Source organism: Necator americanus, chromosome I, assembly GCF_031761385.1.
Source record: "Necator americanus strain Aroian chromosome I, whole genome shotgun sequence".
NCBI lineage: Eukaryota > Metazoa > Nematoda > Chromadorea > Rhabditida > Ancylostomatidae > Necator > Necator americanus.
The window spans coordinates 13,053,453-13,068,050 of NC_087371.1; the positions used below are offsets into that span (position 1 = coordinate 13,053,453).

General features: G+C 41.5%; 1 protein-coding gene across 2 annotated transcripts in view; it reads right to left on the reverse strand.

Annotated features, from left to right (window-relative positions):
* Nucleotides 1–4,219: 4,219 nt before the first annotated feature.
* RB195_005368 (uncharacterized protein) overlaps nt 4,220–14,598 on the reverse strand; it is a gene marked incomplete at both ends in the record, with an annotated part of 48,829 nt that continues 38,450 nt past the window's right edge. For both annotated transcript variants that reach the window (XM_013436779.2, XM_064177813.1), the window contains 4 exons: nt 4,220–4,411; nt 5,018–5,119; nt 5,187–5,381; nt 5,474–5,682. In XM_013436779.2, the coding sequence (XP_013292233.2) occupies nt 4,220–4,411; nt 5,018–5,119; nt 5,187–5,381; nt 5,474–5,682 (698 nt within the window). The remainder of the gene's footprint in view (nt 4,412–5,017; nt 5,120–5,186; nt 5,382–5,473; nt 5,683–14,598) is intronic.

Below are 14,598 nucleotides of genomic sequence, written 5' to 3' on the forward strand. Positions count from 1 at the left end.
TCACAACTATTTATAATTACTACACATGACTGTCAATAGACCTTTGCCAAAGAGCGTTTAACTGCTTCGACGTGTGTTTTGTGTAAGATCCAAGTAAATCCTGTACAGATCACAATTTTTCCTAGCCGATACTCGCCAACGATGGTCAAATCCATGCAGAATATACTAATCTTCCATACAAAGTGCAAATATTACACAAACTTGGGCAAATATTGTGCAGGATCACAGAATATAGACGGAAAGCCCGCAGCACCGTTCAAATTTAATGCGAACAATACAAAACTCAGTCCCGTAATTTCGATTAAATGCGTTTTAGCGAGTTTCAATTGAAATCAAGAATTTCATAAATGATTTGAAACGGCAGCAACGAATGTGGGAAGCAGAGAGTTTAAAGGAGGAATTAGCAGGGAAATCGATAGTGCCTTTGGATTTGAGAGCGGCGAAAAAAGTTTCTGAGAATCAGATACGAGTTTTTAGGGCACATTTCTCTAATGTTTGCATCCAGTTCCTAGAAAATAACAATAGTTTTTTAGTTTTGTCTTTCTCACTGTAGTAGACTAAATAAAATCCCCAATCAGCAAGGATGTGTGAAATTATGTGTGTATTTACATGTGCACGTAACGATAGGAGAAAGATTTACACGGGAAGAGTTAGTGCACGGAAAATGCCGAAAAAAAACCACAAACACTAAGTAAAGCTTATAATGAGCCTATCGAAACATGAGTATTTAAAATAACGACATCAGATTTCGAACAGATCAAAAATTGAGAAACGTGCTACGAAAAGTCATTCACGAAGTTCCTCACCAGAAGTAAGAGGTGATGACCGCGCTGGTCCTTTTGCCGGCGGACTTCCAGTGGCGCTTACGCCCCAAATGCCCTGTCGAATAATCGCGAAATTCTCAGAACAATGAGTATGAATAAGCGTTGCGAGCTGAAACAGGATGTTGTCCAATCCAACCGCAGGAACTTTGCAGTAATACAAGTGATGGCTGAACATTCCTCACGGGAACCCTATTAATGCGAAATTAGTCCTTTGGAGGAACTGAAGAAAATTGCCGCAGATGTACGTATAAGCAGGAGAATATTACTTCTACTATGTAACCATTTAGTTCAAATAAATATCTGAAGCTACTTTGGGATGGTGCAACAGAAGTAAGTCGTCTACAGCTAGCTTTGAGCGAGTTCCTCGAAATTCCCATCGAATGTTACAACAGTTTACTTTTCATTAAGAACCAGCATCAGAGCGAGATTTAATCAGTCGACGACAGATAGTGAGAATTGTAAGAATTTGAAATTTCGGGGAGCATCCATCTTCTCATGGAACCCACTGCTGCAAATAGGATACAAATTTATGCAGTTTGCAATTTAAATTCGAGATATGCAATTAAAACGTGCAGGACTTACAGTTTCCTGCACATTATTGGGACTTTCTCGATAACGACCTTCTATTTTGTCTTCGTTGCCTCCATTGATTCGCAATTTGCTTCGCATTCATGAAAGTTGGAGCCGTCTTATTAGTTTGTTTGGATTAAGATGACCCTGTAGAAATATTGGTCAAGCAGAGTCTTGTCTGGAAAATTCAAGTAAATTTTGTCAGGATGAAAGGGCAGGATAGAAAATAATTGGTTTATACTCAACTATGTTGTCAATGTCGCATTCTACTTTTATTTTCACATTTATCCAGAACAAAATTTTCAAGAACTTCAAATTCTTTTTATTCTTAAGTCCATAAATTATCCATTGAAGCCTATCGTAATAACATTACCACTGCTTTATCTTTTCTTCGTGGTGAACCCCAGAACTGTGACAGAAATTTTCAGAGCGATGAGTTTCCAGATCCGTAGTGATGTCCACTTTTTTTCGTTTAAAATTCACAGTTCCGTGACTGATAAGATCAATTGCTCCGATCGAGTTAACGACAGTGCGGCGATGTGTGCGCGGCAATTTTGAAGTCGCACTCCCTCAATACTGATAGCGATCGGTGTCGACTTTTCTTCTTTGATAACCGCACAGAGATATACCGAAATTTGTCCTTTTTTTTCATTAATTCAACAATCTACGGGTGTACTGCCCATCATCTTTTACAAATGATCCAACCGAAATAAAACCGACCAGTTTGTGAAGAAAAAATCGGAACGCCGGCAGCACCATGTGGAGGAAAAGTATAGAATTAGAGAGGAAAATGATTTAAAATAGCACTTCTGCTAAGTAACAACAGTTCGCTTGAAGGTGCGAAGCGTTGTTGCATAACATCCTCAAATACCTCAATCTGTAGGATCTGATCCAAGAGTTCTACGTAGTGGACGAGTCCTGCCGGCAAAAATATCTGCTACTCCTCCTTTTCCCTCATTTTCTGCAAGACATCGGACGGAACGGCCTTCCGAACTTCTGCATTACTTACTAATAGCAAGTCATAAATACAATAGCGCTTGACGTTCATTCCAAGCGTTAGCCGTACGGAGGTCTGTCTGAGTTCCAGAAAAATCTACAAGATTTCCTCTTTTCACTTCTATAATGTAGGTTACGGAGAAGGTATCATAATGACAAGATAAATGTAGTGATTTCCCTGATCAATTTTGTAATTCGTCAACAGCATCCTAACAAAGTCAATCCCACCGCTTGCCATTATTTTGATCGGATGTGTCTTTTCCCAGAACTCTTGTTTCTCTGTGCCCGACGTTTTCACTACATTACGACCAATTCTTCGGACGTTAATTTAGTAATCCAGTTGACTCCGTTTCGCACTACGATTCGATTACTTCGCTTCCAGGAACATACGCACCATATTTGTGTTCGATTTTCTGAAAAAGATTATCCATATGGTATCGTCTTAGCATAATTTCTTTGTGAAGTAGTTCATCTGTCTGTTCTTAAACTTTTCAACTTGAAGAAAAACTTTGACCACCAATGTTAATCTACGATGAATCATAATAGCGCATGATGATGTTTCTCTCGAATACAGCATAAACGAATTCGTAGACCAACGATCTCGTAGCTGTATACTACACAAGGCGGAGGTTCTACACTCATCAATAAACTGCTCCTGCACAAATGAACAACACTACATACGTTTTGAACGTTTTATTAGTTTTTTATTGACTTTTTGTTTTTTTTTATCTTTTTACGCTTTTCGTGCAGGTTATCAACTTCTTCATTAACAATGCTGTTCGATGACGCTTGGTTTCACAAAAAGGCCAATAGATGAACTCATCAAAAATTAGGTGAAACCATGCGACCAACGACCAGGCTACAGGCTACAATCCACACTCACTCCTGAAGGAAATCGCCCGAGTACGAACAAAATAAAAATAATGCGGAAATAAAAAATATCGAGGAGAAAAAAGGTAGAGAAATACTGAGAGCAGGTGACAGATGCAACGAACAGAGAGAGTGGGTCACGAAATACATATCGATCGCTAAAGAGCAATCAATTAATATTTAATGAACAACAAAAAAAAAATCATTTCTTGCGAGGGAGAGGGAGAGTAAAAACTCATATACAAAATGACCGTCTGCGCGATAAGCGCGCGGTTAACACGGCCCCGATGAGAAATACACGTATTCGACCAATCAGAGGCGCGGTGGGCGGGTCAGGACGAGGCGAATGCGTGCAAGCGAGCCTGGCCAGCGAGCGACGACAAGCGATTTTTTAGAGGATTTTCTGAAGTTTTGCGCCCAGATCACCCACGCACACCTCCGACGATATCCGTACAACACCTTGCAACACGAGAAAACTACATGACAGAGACACAGAGACGCGTAGTATAGAAAACATCATCATATCGAGCACTCCCACTGACATGTAACGACACGCATTCGACAAGAACTTGGTGTGGAATTTAAAAAACAAAGCAATAAATGGGTGTAACACTCGACGAGACGAGAGGAGGAAGAGTGGGCGGGGCGTCCATTGGCCACCATGTCTCCAGAAAACAAGAACGATGGACATTGTATCTAGTTCGCAGCAGAAAATGAAAAACATAGCAAATATACACAATACGCTATCTGCTAGAACGCAAAATCGCTACGTGCTATGCATTGTAGGGTAACACGATTTTCAGAGAAAAAACCGGGTTGAATTGGGTGTTTCTTTTGGAAGCGTGTCAGCGGTGCTCAAAAGCCAGCCGCCAGGCGTACGCTACGACTCAGACGAGCGCAGTGGACGAGTGAGAACCCTCCTACGTCCGTCCGTCACGCTGTCTTACATGGCCACAAATTCAACGTCCCATCGAGGCGAAGCCAGCCAACACAGCGACTGCCATTTGTTCCTTCTCGGACAGTTGACTAAGGTTCAGAAGCCTCAACAGCGATTTGTCGGCGAGTTGGTGGGGGTCCTTGAACGGAGGCGAATGTGGACGCATCGTAACCTCTGTCTGAGGTAGAGGTGACAACTCAGACATCTCTGACACCTGAAATACCAAAATAAATGAACTTGAAACACCAAAATAAACGAAAATTTAATAAAGAAATAAAATAAACACAGCACCGCGACTTTATAATAAAACGCCTAACAAGCCTTATTAATCCAAAATTCAAGAATTTTGTAAAGAACGTCCCCGTTCCACTCGCATACTAACGAGATCAAGCATAAAAAAAGTGCAGAAACGCAACTTTTCGCTCCAGCAATTACATACAAAGAAGCTCGCAGTTCAGATGAGCTTTTCACATTTCTTGGACTAGTTCTGCAACTGTATGCAACAAAAAGTACCATCATCGACGAACGAATCCAGAAATTCAATGGTTCCTACATAATTTAACATAATTTGATGTAATCAATGTACTGAGAGCAAAATAAATAGAGGAGACTAGGCCTACCCTGTTTGTGAGTGGACAGGTCTCGAAGGAAAAAAAAAACCTAATTTCTTTTTGTACTTTCAAATTAGAAAATCCCCGGGACATAAAAAGAGAATAATGAGATGCAGAGTATGCCTGCAATAAAAGCCTTATTGACTGCATTCTACCTCTCGCCCATACAGCCTAGTTTGGCGAAATTACGCAAAAAAACCCCCACCAACCTCGCTATCTGAAGCATGTGCAGGGCTTGCTGATATGCTCGATGAGGCCCATAGTGCTTGTGCTTCCATTTGCTGTTGGGCTAGAGCCTGTTGTTGTAATTGCTGCAGAAAAAGGGCACTTGTAACTTATGTCAACTGATCATAACACGACAAGTAGAGTAACACTCACTAGGTACTGCTGTTGCAATGCTTGAGCTTGTAGCAACTGCTGTAGAGCTAGCGGCTGAAGCATAGCGAGCAGCAGCGGGTTGTACTGAGCCAAATTGTTCGCATTTGGTGGTAGCGAGCTGTTCGAAAGCATTTTGGCCGCTAATTCGTGCGGACTCAGGGGTGACACCAAGGTCGAACGCATGTCTGGTAACACCTAAAACAGAAGAATTTCTCGAATAAAATAATTCCTTGAAAATCACTTGAGAATACCGAGTTTCAGAAGATCACAGAGCACAAAATCCTCACCTGATTCGTGCCAGCTCCACCTAAATGATGAGGATGATGGTCTTCAATGGCCGGTGGGGTGATCGCGTGTTCCCTTTGTGGATGGTGGAATGACGTCTGCTGTTGTTGATGTTGATGTTGCTGCTGCTGGTGATGTTGTTGAAGATGATGTTGAGGCTGCTGAACGACCATCTTCTCGTCTATCTCTGGTTGTTGCTGAGCGGCGAGCGCTGAAACGAAACGGACAACTGTTTCACGTCTGGTAAAATCAATGTACATTACAAAGTCGAATCGCTGAAGCAATTTATCGACAGCCACTTCGTAAACATTAACGCAATCGATCTTTATAATCACGAACGGATAAATCGCACTTTGACAAATGTCAATGTTTTCTTGACATCATGAAGGAAAAATACAGAAAACTAATAAAAAGTGGCACGAAAGAGAATGCTGAGAGGAAGTTTACAGCCCTCGAACTGGTCTTTATTATGAAATGGTTCCGAGATAGAACAAAGTGAGGTGTCACAAAAAGAATAACAGGAAAAAAATATCATTTGAATCTCCCTGCTAGAACTTTACGATGACAATGCAGGTTCAGCAGTTGTTCCAAAACATTAACTTAACTGTGAATATCAATTCATTTTTCTCCCGAAGCTCCAGGAAGAGGAGGGAGGGAAGGCAATTTTTGCCGAAGTTCGAATAACTTAAATACATATATAGAAATGAGAAGCGATAGTAAAATTCCTTACAATTTCCTGCTGGCTTGCTCTAGATGCTTCTAGGGTACTTCTTAAATGGACATTCCAGATGGACAAAATTATGTTAACGACTTTTGATCAGTGAAGTAAACCTTGCAACAAAGATGTGATAGTCGGAGCCAGTGCTCCTACCCTTTTCACTTTTGGAATGGCGAAGGGACCCCTTCATTTTTGGAGGTTAGCGATAGGACACCATCACATTTGCACGGTTAACGAAAAGACTTCACTTCACTTGAGCTGCACCCCATCCGCCAGACTCCTCCACCTGAGGAGGTTCTGGCTTCCCCCTCCCCCTTACGCATCTTTGCTTTGCAAATTTAATAACCGAGTAAGGTGAGACTATGAAATTAAAATTAACATGAAAAAAGCTCGAAAACGACCTTTCACTCATGTATAAAGTAGTAAGAAACACAAAAGCAATGCTTACCAGTTTCCAGCAAATCACCAGCTCTAGAACTTACTCAATACCATGAAGGGTGAGATGATAGGGAACAATTAAGAACTTAAATTAAGGAATGAACCAAAATCCACAAGACCAAGAATTGCGATGAAGCGAAACTCTGAAGTCCTAACGTAGGAAATCGCACCAATCAACTCAAGAGTGCATCAACTCCCGGTGAAGAAAAAAAAGTTGAGAGAATTGCGCTCGACGTGGCCCACCCATTATACAAACAGTAGAGAAAGTCTAAGTCAACAATGGTTTAAAAAACGGCCGAGAAGAACCAACGAGATCATGGAGCTGGTTCCTCAGCTGCCAGATTTATGCGCTCTGTGCTGCCAGCTCCTATGCTGCAGGTCCCATCTTCTAAACAGACTCCCTATCTTAAAGAAGAAGAGGACGCAGCTGCTTAGACACTTGACGACATCGATGATGACGCTGGAACCGGTGCGCAGCGTCAAGACAACGAGTCATAAAGATGCACATCGCGGCAGGTGAGGTGGCCTCCTACACGGGTGGTCTACAATTACGACTAGTCCCCCTTAAAGGGCAACGCGATTCCCACGGAGAGAAAACGCGCCCCGCCTCGATGCTATTTCGAAACCGTCGGCGCCACATCGCACAGCTGCTGCCGCTGTGCGGGGGATTGCGAAATCACCGCTTTCGAAACGTTCCTGGAATTATTTTCCCTCGCATTCCGAAGAAAACAAATCAAAACAACAGTTGGAACGACTAGTGCTCGATCACGTGTCCCATAATAATCTCTTGGCGAATGCCTCTTTTCGTATTTTTCTCGGTCCCCGCGCAAAAAAAAAGCGCAGAGGGAACTGTGCGGGGCGAAATCGATGCTGTTGTGCGTGGCACTGATGTGGCTGACGCTCAGCTCCACTCTGCCTAGGCAAAGCGAAGACGAGAGAGCGGAAAGAGTGCAGAACGAGGCTCATTTAGGGAGGAAAGGGGAACAACGCATTTAATGCACTCCGGCTCTATTATTAAAGCTGGCCATTTGTGAAATTAGGGAGAGTATAACTTCACAAAGAGAGAGAGAAAAAAATAAAAGAAAAAAGGAAAAGGAAAGAAACGAAGACTCAACAGGATAATCGTATACGATAGTTCGGTACTAAGATGTAACCTGGTACCATTTCTTACCAAAATATGTATAAGTATCATCATAAATGTTAGAAATCACTAGAAAACAATTTCCACAGAGAAAATTCACTTAAAATAGATTAAATGCACAATATTCTCTGGCCAAATCAATTTATGGGTTTTAATAGAGATAAGTGAAGATTAGTGTCCCAAACCTAGCAATCAGAAAAAAGTGATTAGCGCTTAGTGTCCTGCATCGACGATTTTCCAAACAGAAAAAAACATACACACAACTTTCTCATCAATTAAACGACATGATCAAACGTGTGTGCATGAAAACGATTTTAAATGAGTTCAGTTCTAAAAATTTGCATTTCATTGCAAATTTCAATATCTGTGAACTTAAAAAACAGCATTTTCTCGTTCTCCACCAATTCAGAAGTATATAGACTTCTTGGTTGGCTTTCGAAAATGCTCAAAACGGAGACCACAGACCCAGAGCTAACAAGAAGCCACGGACTACCATCAAGATTGCTTAGCGGTCGTAGCTAATCTTATCAAACAGAACTTAAATTCATTTTTCGAACTCAAGCAGTACAGACTCAAATAAAAATCCTACAAATATAAAGGAAACTGCAGTTACCGGTTCATTTTAAAACTAGAAAAGAAAAAAATTAGTGTGTACTGCAAAAATATGGGGTGCAACAAAAACGAAAAAGAAAAAAGAAAAAACTAAACAATTATCTGATTCTACATAAGCCAATTTTTTGTTACATTACAAAAGTATACTGTCTTTCAAAAAAGAAACATTGCCACTTCACTGTCACAATAAGTCCCGCCAAACTCATATCAAATCACCCGCAAACCCTACTAACGTTATGAGCCCTAACCACTATCAATTCACCAATCCTCTACGCTGATAAGCTGTTATCACTCAGCACGAGAAAATCGTATAACTTGTACGCAAATGTAACCTTCCTGATAAAGGGGGTCAAATATCGTGCTAACCAACTCTACATCAGGAGTAAATAATTCCACCACGTTCTCCCACACAGTCATCACCATAGTTAATGTGCAGCTTTAAATAACCCTACTAATAATCTTCTCATTGCTAGTATTTACGTGCTTCACTACCGTATACCTCTCTGTGTTCCACATGAGCATGCGCAAATTTGCTCAATTACATGTGGTAGAGATTTCGTAATAGTTTTCTCAGAAAAAGTTTTATTACAATACGATATGTAAGATGTATGTCAGTACTTAAATATCTCATATACAGTCTATGCAGGTTGTAAGAGCGAACGCAGAAGCAGCTCCTTTTTAATCTGACCCCGCAGCAGATGTCAAACACCTGCCACGGGTGAGATGCGCGAAAAATCGGTTGACGTGACAGACGCGCCGCTCTTCCTTTACTAGTAATACTATCACAATTAGCGCTTGAAGTGACGATCGGATCAACAAGATCCTCCTCCTAACGTCAACAACTGAAATAACATTTCACGTAAAAGCACTCCCATCGTCATGTTATTAACATTAGTCAAATATCTAGGAATTCAACAGACACGCATACATTTATCAGCATTGTTCCCCGAAACGTCCTTTTGTCGACATGTTAAAGACTATCGTTTCTGTTGCTGTGCAATATAGCGCTCAGCACATTACTTTTAGTTCTGGGTAAGGCATTCTCTCTGCCTAAAAAGCTGCGCGCTTGGGAATTCCTAACCTAGTTACTAAGAAACATTTTTAAAAGCAACAGCGTGACGCAATTGGGAGTACTAAGAAGGATAAAAAACAGATATAAGAAACGGAATTGATTTACCGCGACAAAGGACCGCAGGTCCAAGTTAACCCCACCTACAACAGATGAGTCCCTTACAGTTTTAGCAACGACTACTGCCACGACTTGTGTTCACATAATTACCAACACCAGCATATTGACTAATACGCCCTTTAATACCTAATGGTTGTTTCTAATGATGAGCTAATGCACTTTTTCGACAAGCATTACAAGTTCGCAGATGAAAACGAAAAAACACATCGTACAGTAATCCCAAGTGCACTTTGAAGCACTCTTAGGATTACTGTAAGCGGAAAAGACAAAAACCTCGTTGCAGCTGGTCTTTGCGAGCGAGTCTACACTGCGCTACAACACGTGACTTTTAACTGCCACCTATAACTCGAAAACTCAGATCAATTAGTTCTGTAGCTCTACGGAACGGTATTACTGGTTGGACTGCACAAACTAGTATTACGATTACTTACAAAAAAGTGCATCCGCCAATGACAGCCCTTTCAAAAGCACCACTTCCCATGTGATTCATTTAATAGCTATTATATACAGGACAATAGTCAATCAGTGATGAGTCATTGTGTAATGGCGGAGAATGGAAAAACCGGGAAGAGGGAGAAAGAGAGAGGGAGGGAGTCGACGAGACGCAGGTTGGACGTCACTGACTAATGTAGGCAATGAGAGTGCATTTATCACCAGGATGACAGTTGGTCGTCGCACCAGTACACGCGTAATGAGAAAAAGGGGACGCAGCGTCGTTATGACAAGGAACTAACGACTATAACTATGAAACTGTGAAAAGGGCTGAGGGGGAAGCTCGATTTTGAACGGATATTCGAACACTCGAATTAAAGAGATATGCAGTTGCAATATACATCCATATTTTTGGAAATCCATCGCATAGAGGCGCAAAACACGACTATTTCTTTCCGGAGACCAAAATGTGATCGAATTAGGAACTAGACTATGTCTCCACAATAATTTCCATAGATGGAGCAACTGGCATCTTTGAATGAATTCGTACTATGGAACACGGCCGCTAGGTGATGCAGTTAATATATTAGGCTTCATGGTAACTGGGCCTCCACTTCCTTTCGAATAACTACAAGTTTGGAAATAGAACAGTTCCAAATTAAAACTATATTTTAGACTATCGCGAAGAACTCGGTTAAATTAATGAAACAATAATAATAATAAGAAGAAGCACAGTATCACTTCAAAATGTGTTGTTTAGCTGAGAAAGCAAGTACTTTGAAGGAAATGTTTCGTTCCATAAGCCTTGTGTTGTGTATTTTTCTCAATATATAAGTACTTACGTATGCTGGTATAATTTTTCGGAAAGTAATCCTTATAAATAACACGAAGATTATCACATGTCTGCGCTGGTTTGGATAAGCCTCATCATTTTTCTTCTATAATTTCATAAAGTTAGTTCACTTAGCAGATTTGTTTGTACTCATTGTTAGTGTTGTGTTATATATTGTTATCATATTTATGTTACTGATCTGTTCAAGAACGTCCGAATACTCGGCACTTATTCGCACATCTAGCGATAAATTCCAGACATAAATGAGGTGGGTGACTTGTATTTAGCATCTCCTAGGATATGACAAGCTAGTCTCAGTTCAGCTTAAATCCAACGGATCCGGTTAACAGCAGCTGATACAGGTCTAAGCTGAACTGGTCCACTCAATGACGCTGGTTTTTATGTGCGGCTAGAAGCACCACGACAAACCTCTTGCTGAGCCTGACCGGCTGCTGCATTTAAGCTACACCATCAACATGGCCGTGATAGGATACGTATAGATAGGGTGAGTCAGAGGGAACAGAAACAGAATGGGAACAGATTCGGACGTTGAGCATCACCAGAGAGACAGAGGAAAAACGTACCGCTCGTCACAGCACCGCTGTGGACGATTATCTGGCTGAACACACATTGTGATACACCACAAAGCTTATATACAATCGCGGTACACTAATCAAATTGCGCCTATGTCAACGAAAAACCCCCGACAATGTGAGTAACTAATCCGACTGCTCTAATAAATATTTAGCATAGAAAATTCGCAATTTCTCTGCAATTCTCGTTCATTTATCAATAGTCAAGAAATATATTTCCTATGAGGGCACCTCAGCATTCTTTTATGGAGAATAGTATCGTACTACAAATGATAGGGAAGCCAAATCATTCAACTTCTAGCTTTGAAAATGTCATCGCAGTTGGTGACATTGTATGATACTATTTGCATCGATCCTTGATGACTAAGTCACTATTTGGGGGCGATGATTCATTGATAATGATGAGTCAGGTGTCCCAAATTCCAAGTGGAACGCGAAATCGAAGTGGAGTGGTTAGACCGACTTCCGCTAGCAATTCGAGAAATTCAACCACCAAAAACTCAATTCATAAGATATTAAACTGTGCGTGTATCAACTGAATCGAATTAGAATGAATCTGCGACTTTCTTCAGCAAACTTAGGCGATGCTTGTGGAGCTTAGTGCTCCGCCAGTGTTCGAAACAATCCCTTAGCATGCGACTTCCACCTTTCACCCCATTTATTTCATACAAAAACGTAAATAAGTAACTTTTTCAAGTAAGAAGTAAAAGGGGTAATCGAAACGTTATGTGACGTCAAAGAAGTGAAACACGACACTTGGTCAGCATTTAGCAAAAGTCGACACGCTGTCGACGACCAACTGTCGACGCGCTTGTCATCAATCTCCTCGGTACAAGAGATCCGCGACAATGATAATACCTCCTCCACGTTAAGAGCCACGCGCCAAGGTTATCACGTTTCTTGAGTTTTTCCCAAGGTTATTTCGTCTAGAAAATATAGATTTAGGGAGTTAGCAACCGCGACTGTGTTCACTAGTATGTTTGCCTGAGCCGGACGCAGTGGATGACCCGTTGCTGACGTCATCGTGTCGACGACGACACGTTCCGTGTCGTCGCATCATAAAAACCTATTACGGACGGAGGCCATTACCCAAACAGGACCTTTTCAAACATATTATGAAGGTTGAGAAAAGAGTAGCGGGCTTTACGAGTCTCTACGAAAGAAGTCCCTGGACCCACATGAAAACCCGTTGAGAAAGGAACAGTAATGTATCTATCTACTCGCAGTTATTCCATATCCTGTCAAACCTTCGTTGCGATACGTTAATGCGTTCGTTCGTATGGGTCGGTCCGAATAGCTGTGACAATAGCGGAATCGGAAAAAATTCGAGGCAAATGAAGAGTTTAAACTGAAAAACAAACTCAGGACACAATCTGAAACTAGGCACAGCGATTTCACACTAGTTCACACTCAGAAACTTAAAATGTTAATGCCCCTTCTGAAACTGTTTTAGGACTAGAGAATTCTTGTTTGAACTCTGAAAAATTATGTTCGCAAGTAAATCTATACTTTTAACCAGGATTATTTCAAACCGAACAACTGCTAAGCAAGTCAACATCACTCAATATAATATCGACTAATAGAGCAAAACTCAAATGATACTTGACTCGTTCTCCAAAAGTTTTATTCTTTTCATCAAAAATAAGATTTTAGAATGATATCAGGAAATACTACTTAGGCGTTTTCCGAGGTATCTTTCTAATCTATAAAATATCAAGATGAGAGCAAGCTTTAACTCCCGAAATATTCGAATTTTCGTTGAATATTCGATGCGTTCGATTATTCGATTTGAATTAGATCGATGATAGTAGGTTATAACTTTCTCCGATCCCCAACACAAGGATAGTCGGAAGAAGTGGAGAATTTGGTATATAAAAGCGAAGCTGAATGACCACAACTAAGTATAAGCCACAGAACAACTAAAATAAATCAGGTTACGAGGTAGAAACCATCACTATAAATCCCTAATCAAAGCAAGAGGAGCACCAACCGCAGCATCATAGCTGGCAATGCTAGTGTACGTACGGGACGAATCGACGCACACGATGAGGGGAGGCCGGCGGCCCCGGCCAGGCCGCCGAGCGGGCGCGGTCGAACGAGAGGCCGCACTGGCCGTCGCGACCGACGCTCACACTCGGTGTGTTGTATGAGAGAACGACGGAGGAGAGACGGGCGGCGCAGCTACGCGGGCGATACGAGACAGTCCGTACGGGGGTAGAGACGGCAGAAAGGGCGACAACTACGATGCAGGCTAGATCTTCGGAAGGTTCAGTGTTGTGAGGGCACTCGGTGTGTACAACATCGGCAGAGGATCATAACACACACTAGCAAAAGAATGTAAGCTTCGAAGAGGACGCAGATCCTTGTTGGAAGGGTTCGCCGACGATTCGACAAGAGACGAGTGCGCTGTCGGTGCAAAAAATGCGAAAGAAAACGGAGAAAGAGTCGGTCGAGTACGTATACGTCACAACACAAATTGCGCTCGAAAACCTGAACATAGCCGTAGATGATCTACAATTTAATCAATGAACAGTATTAACCAGTTTACCACTAATCGTACGCTCATGGGACATTAAAAGTGGTGTTTTTCTGCTACAAACCAGCCACTCCGATAGTGCACTATAGCGATATGATCGGTGCGTCATGGATACCTGCCATCTTGCGTCTGGCGCCATTTGGCTCGATTGCACGCGCTACCCGCAGTTTCAAACTCTGAAGGTCACATTTACTCGCACTTTTCGCGCTCCTGCTCCTACTATTCGAGTCCAAAGGAATTTTTATACGTTAGGAATTTCTGTGAAGACAAGTTTCGTCCTGAAGACGAAAACATAGTATTTGATGATTGGGTCAATTCTTTTTTAATTATAATCTAATTTTAGCTTCGCTGTGTAACCTACCTAGGGCTCTCATGTATCTGCACGAATCTCGTTCTAGAAGACTCAAAAAACATCTAACTAACGTCACGATCACTTCTGTTTAAAGTAAACTCAGACAATGTAATGTAAGAGTGCTTCCCAATGAATGCAGAGGTTTTGGAACAAAGTGTTCCAGTTCGTTGAAGGCTCTCTGGGGATTTCTAGATGGATTAGAATAAGAAAAATGCTGGACGTTTTCTACATTGCTTATTAATACATTCATATTTGAGGTATTCCAAAAAGTCCCGTTTTCTTCA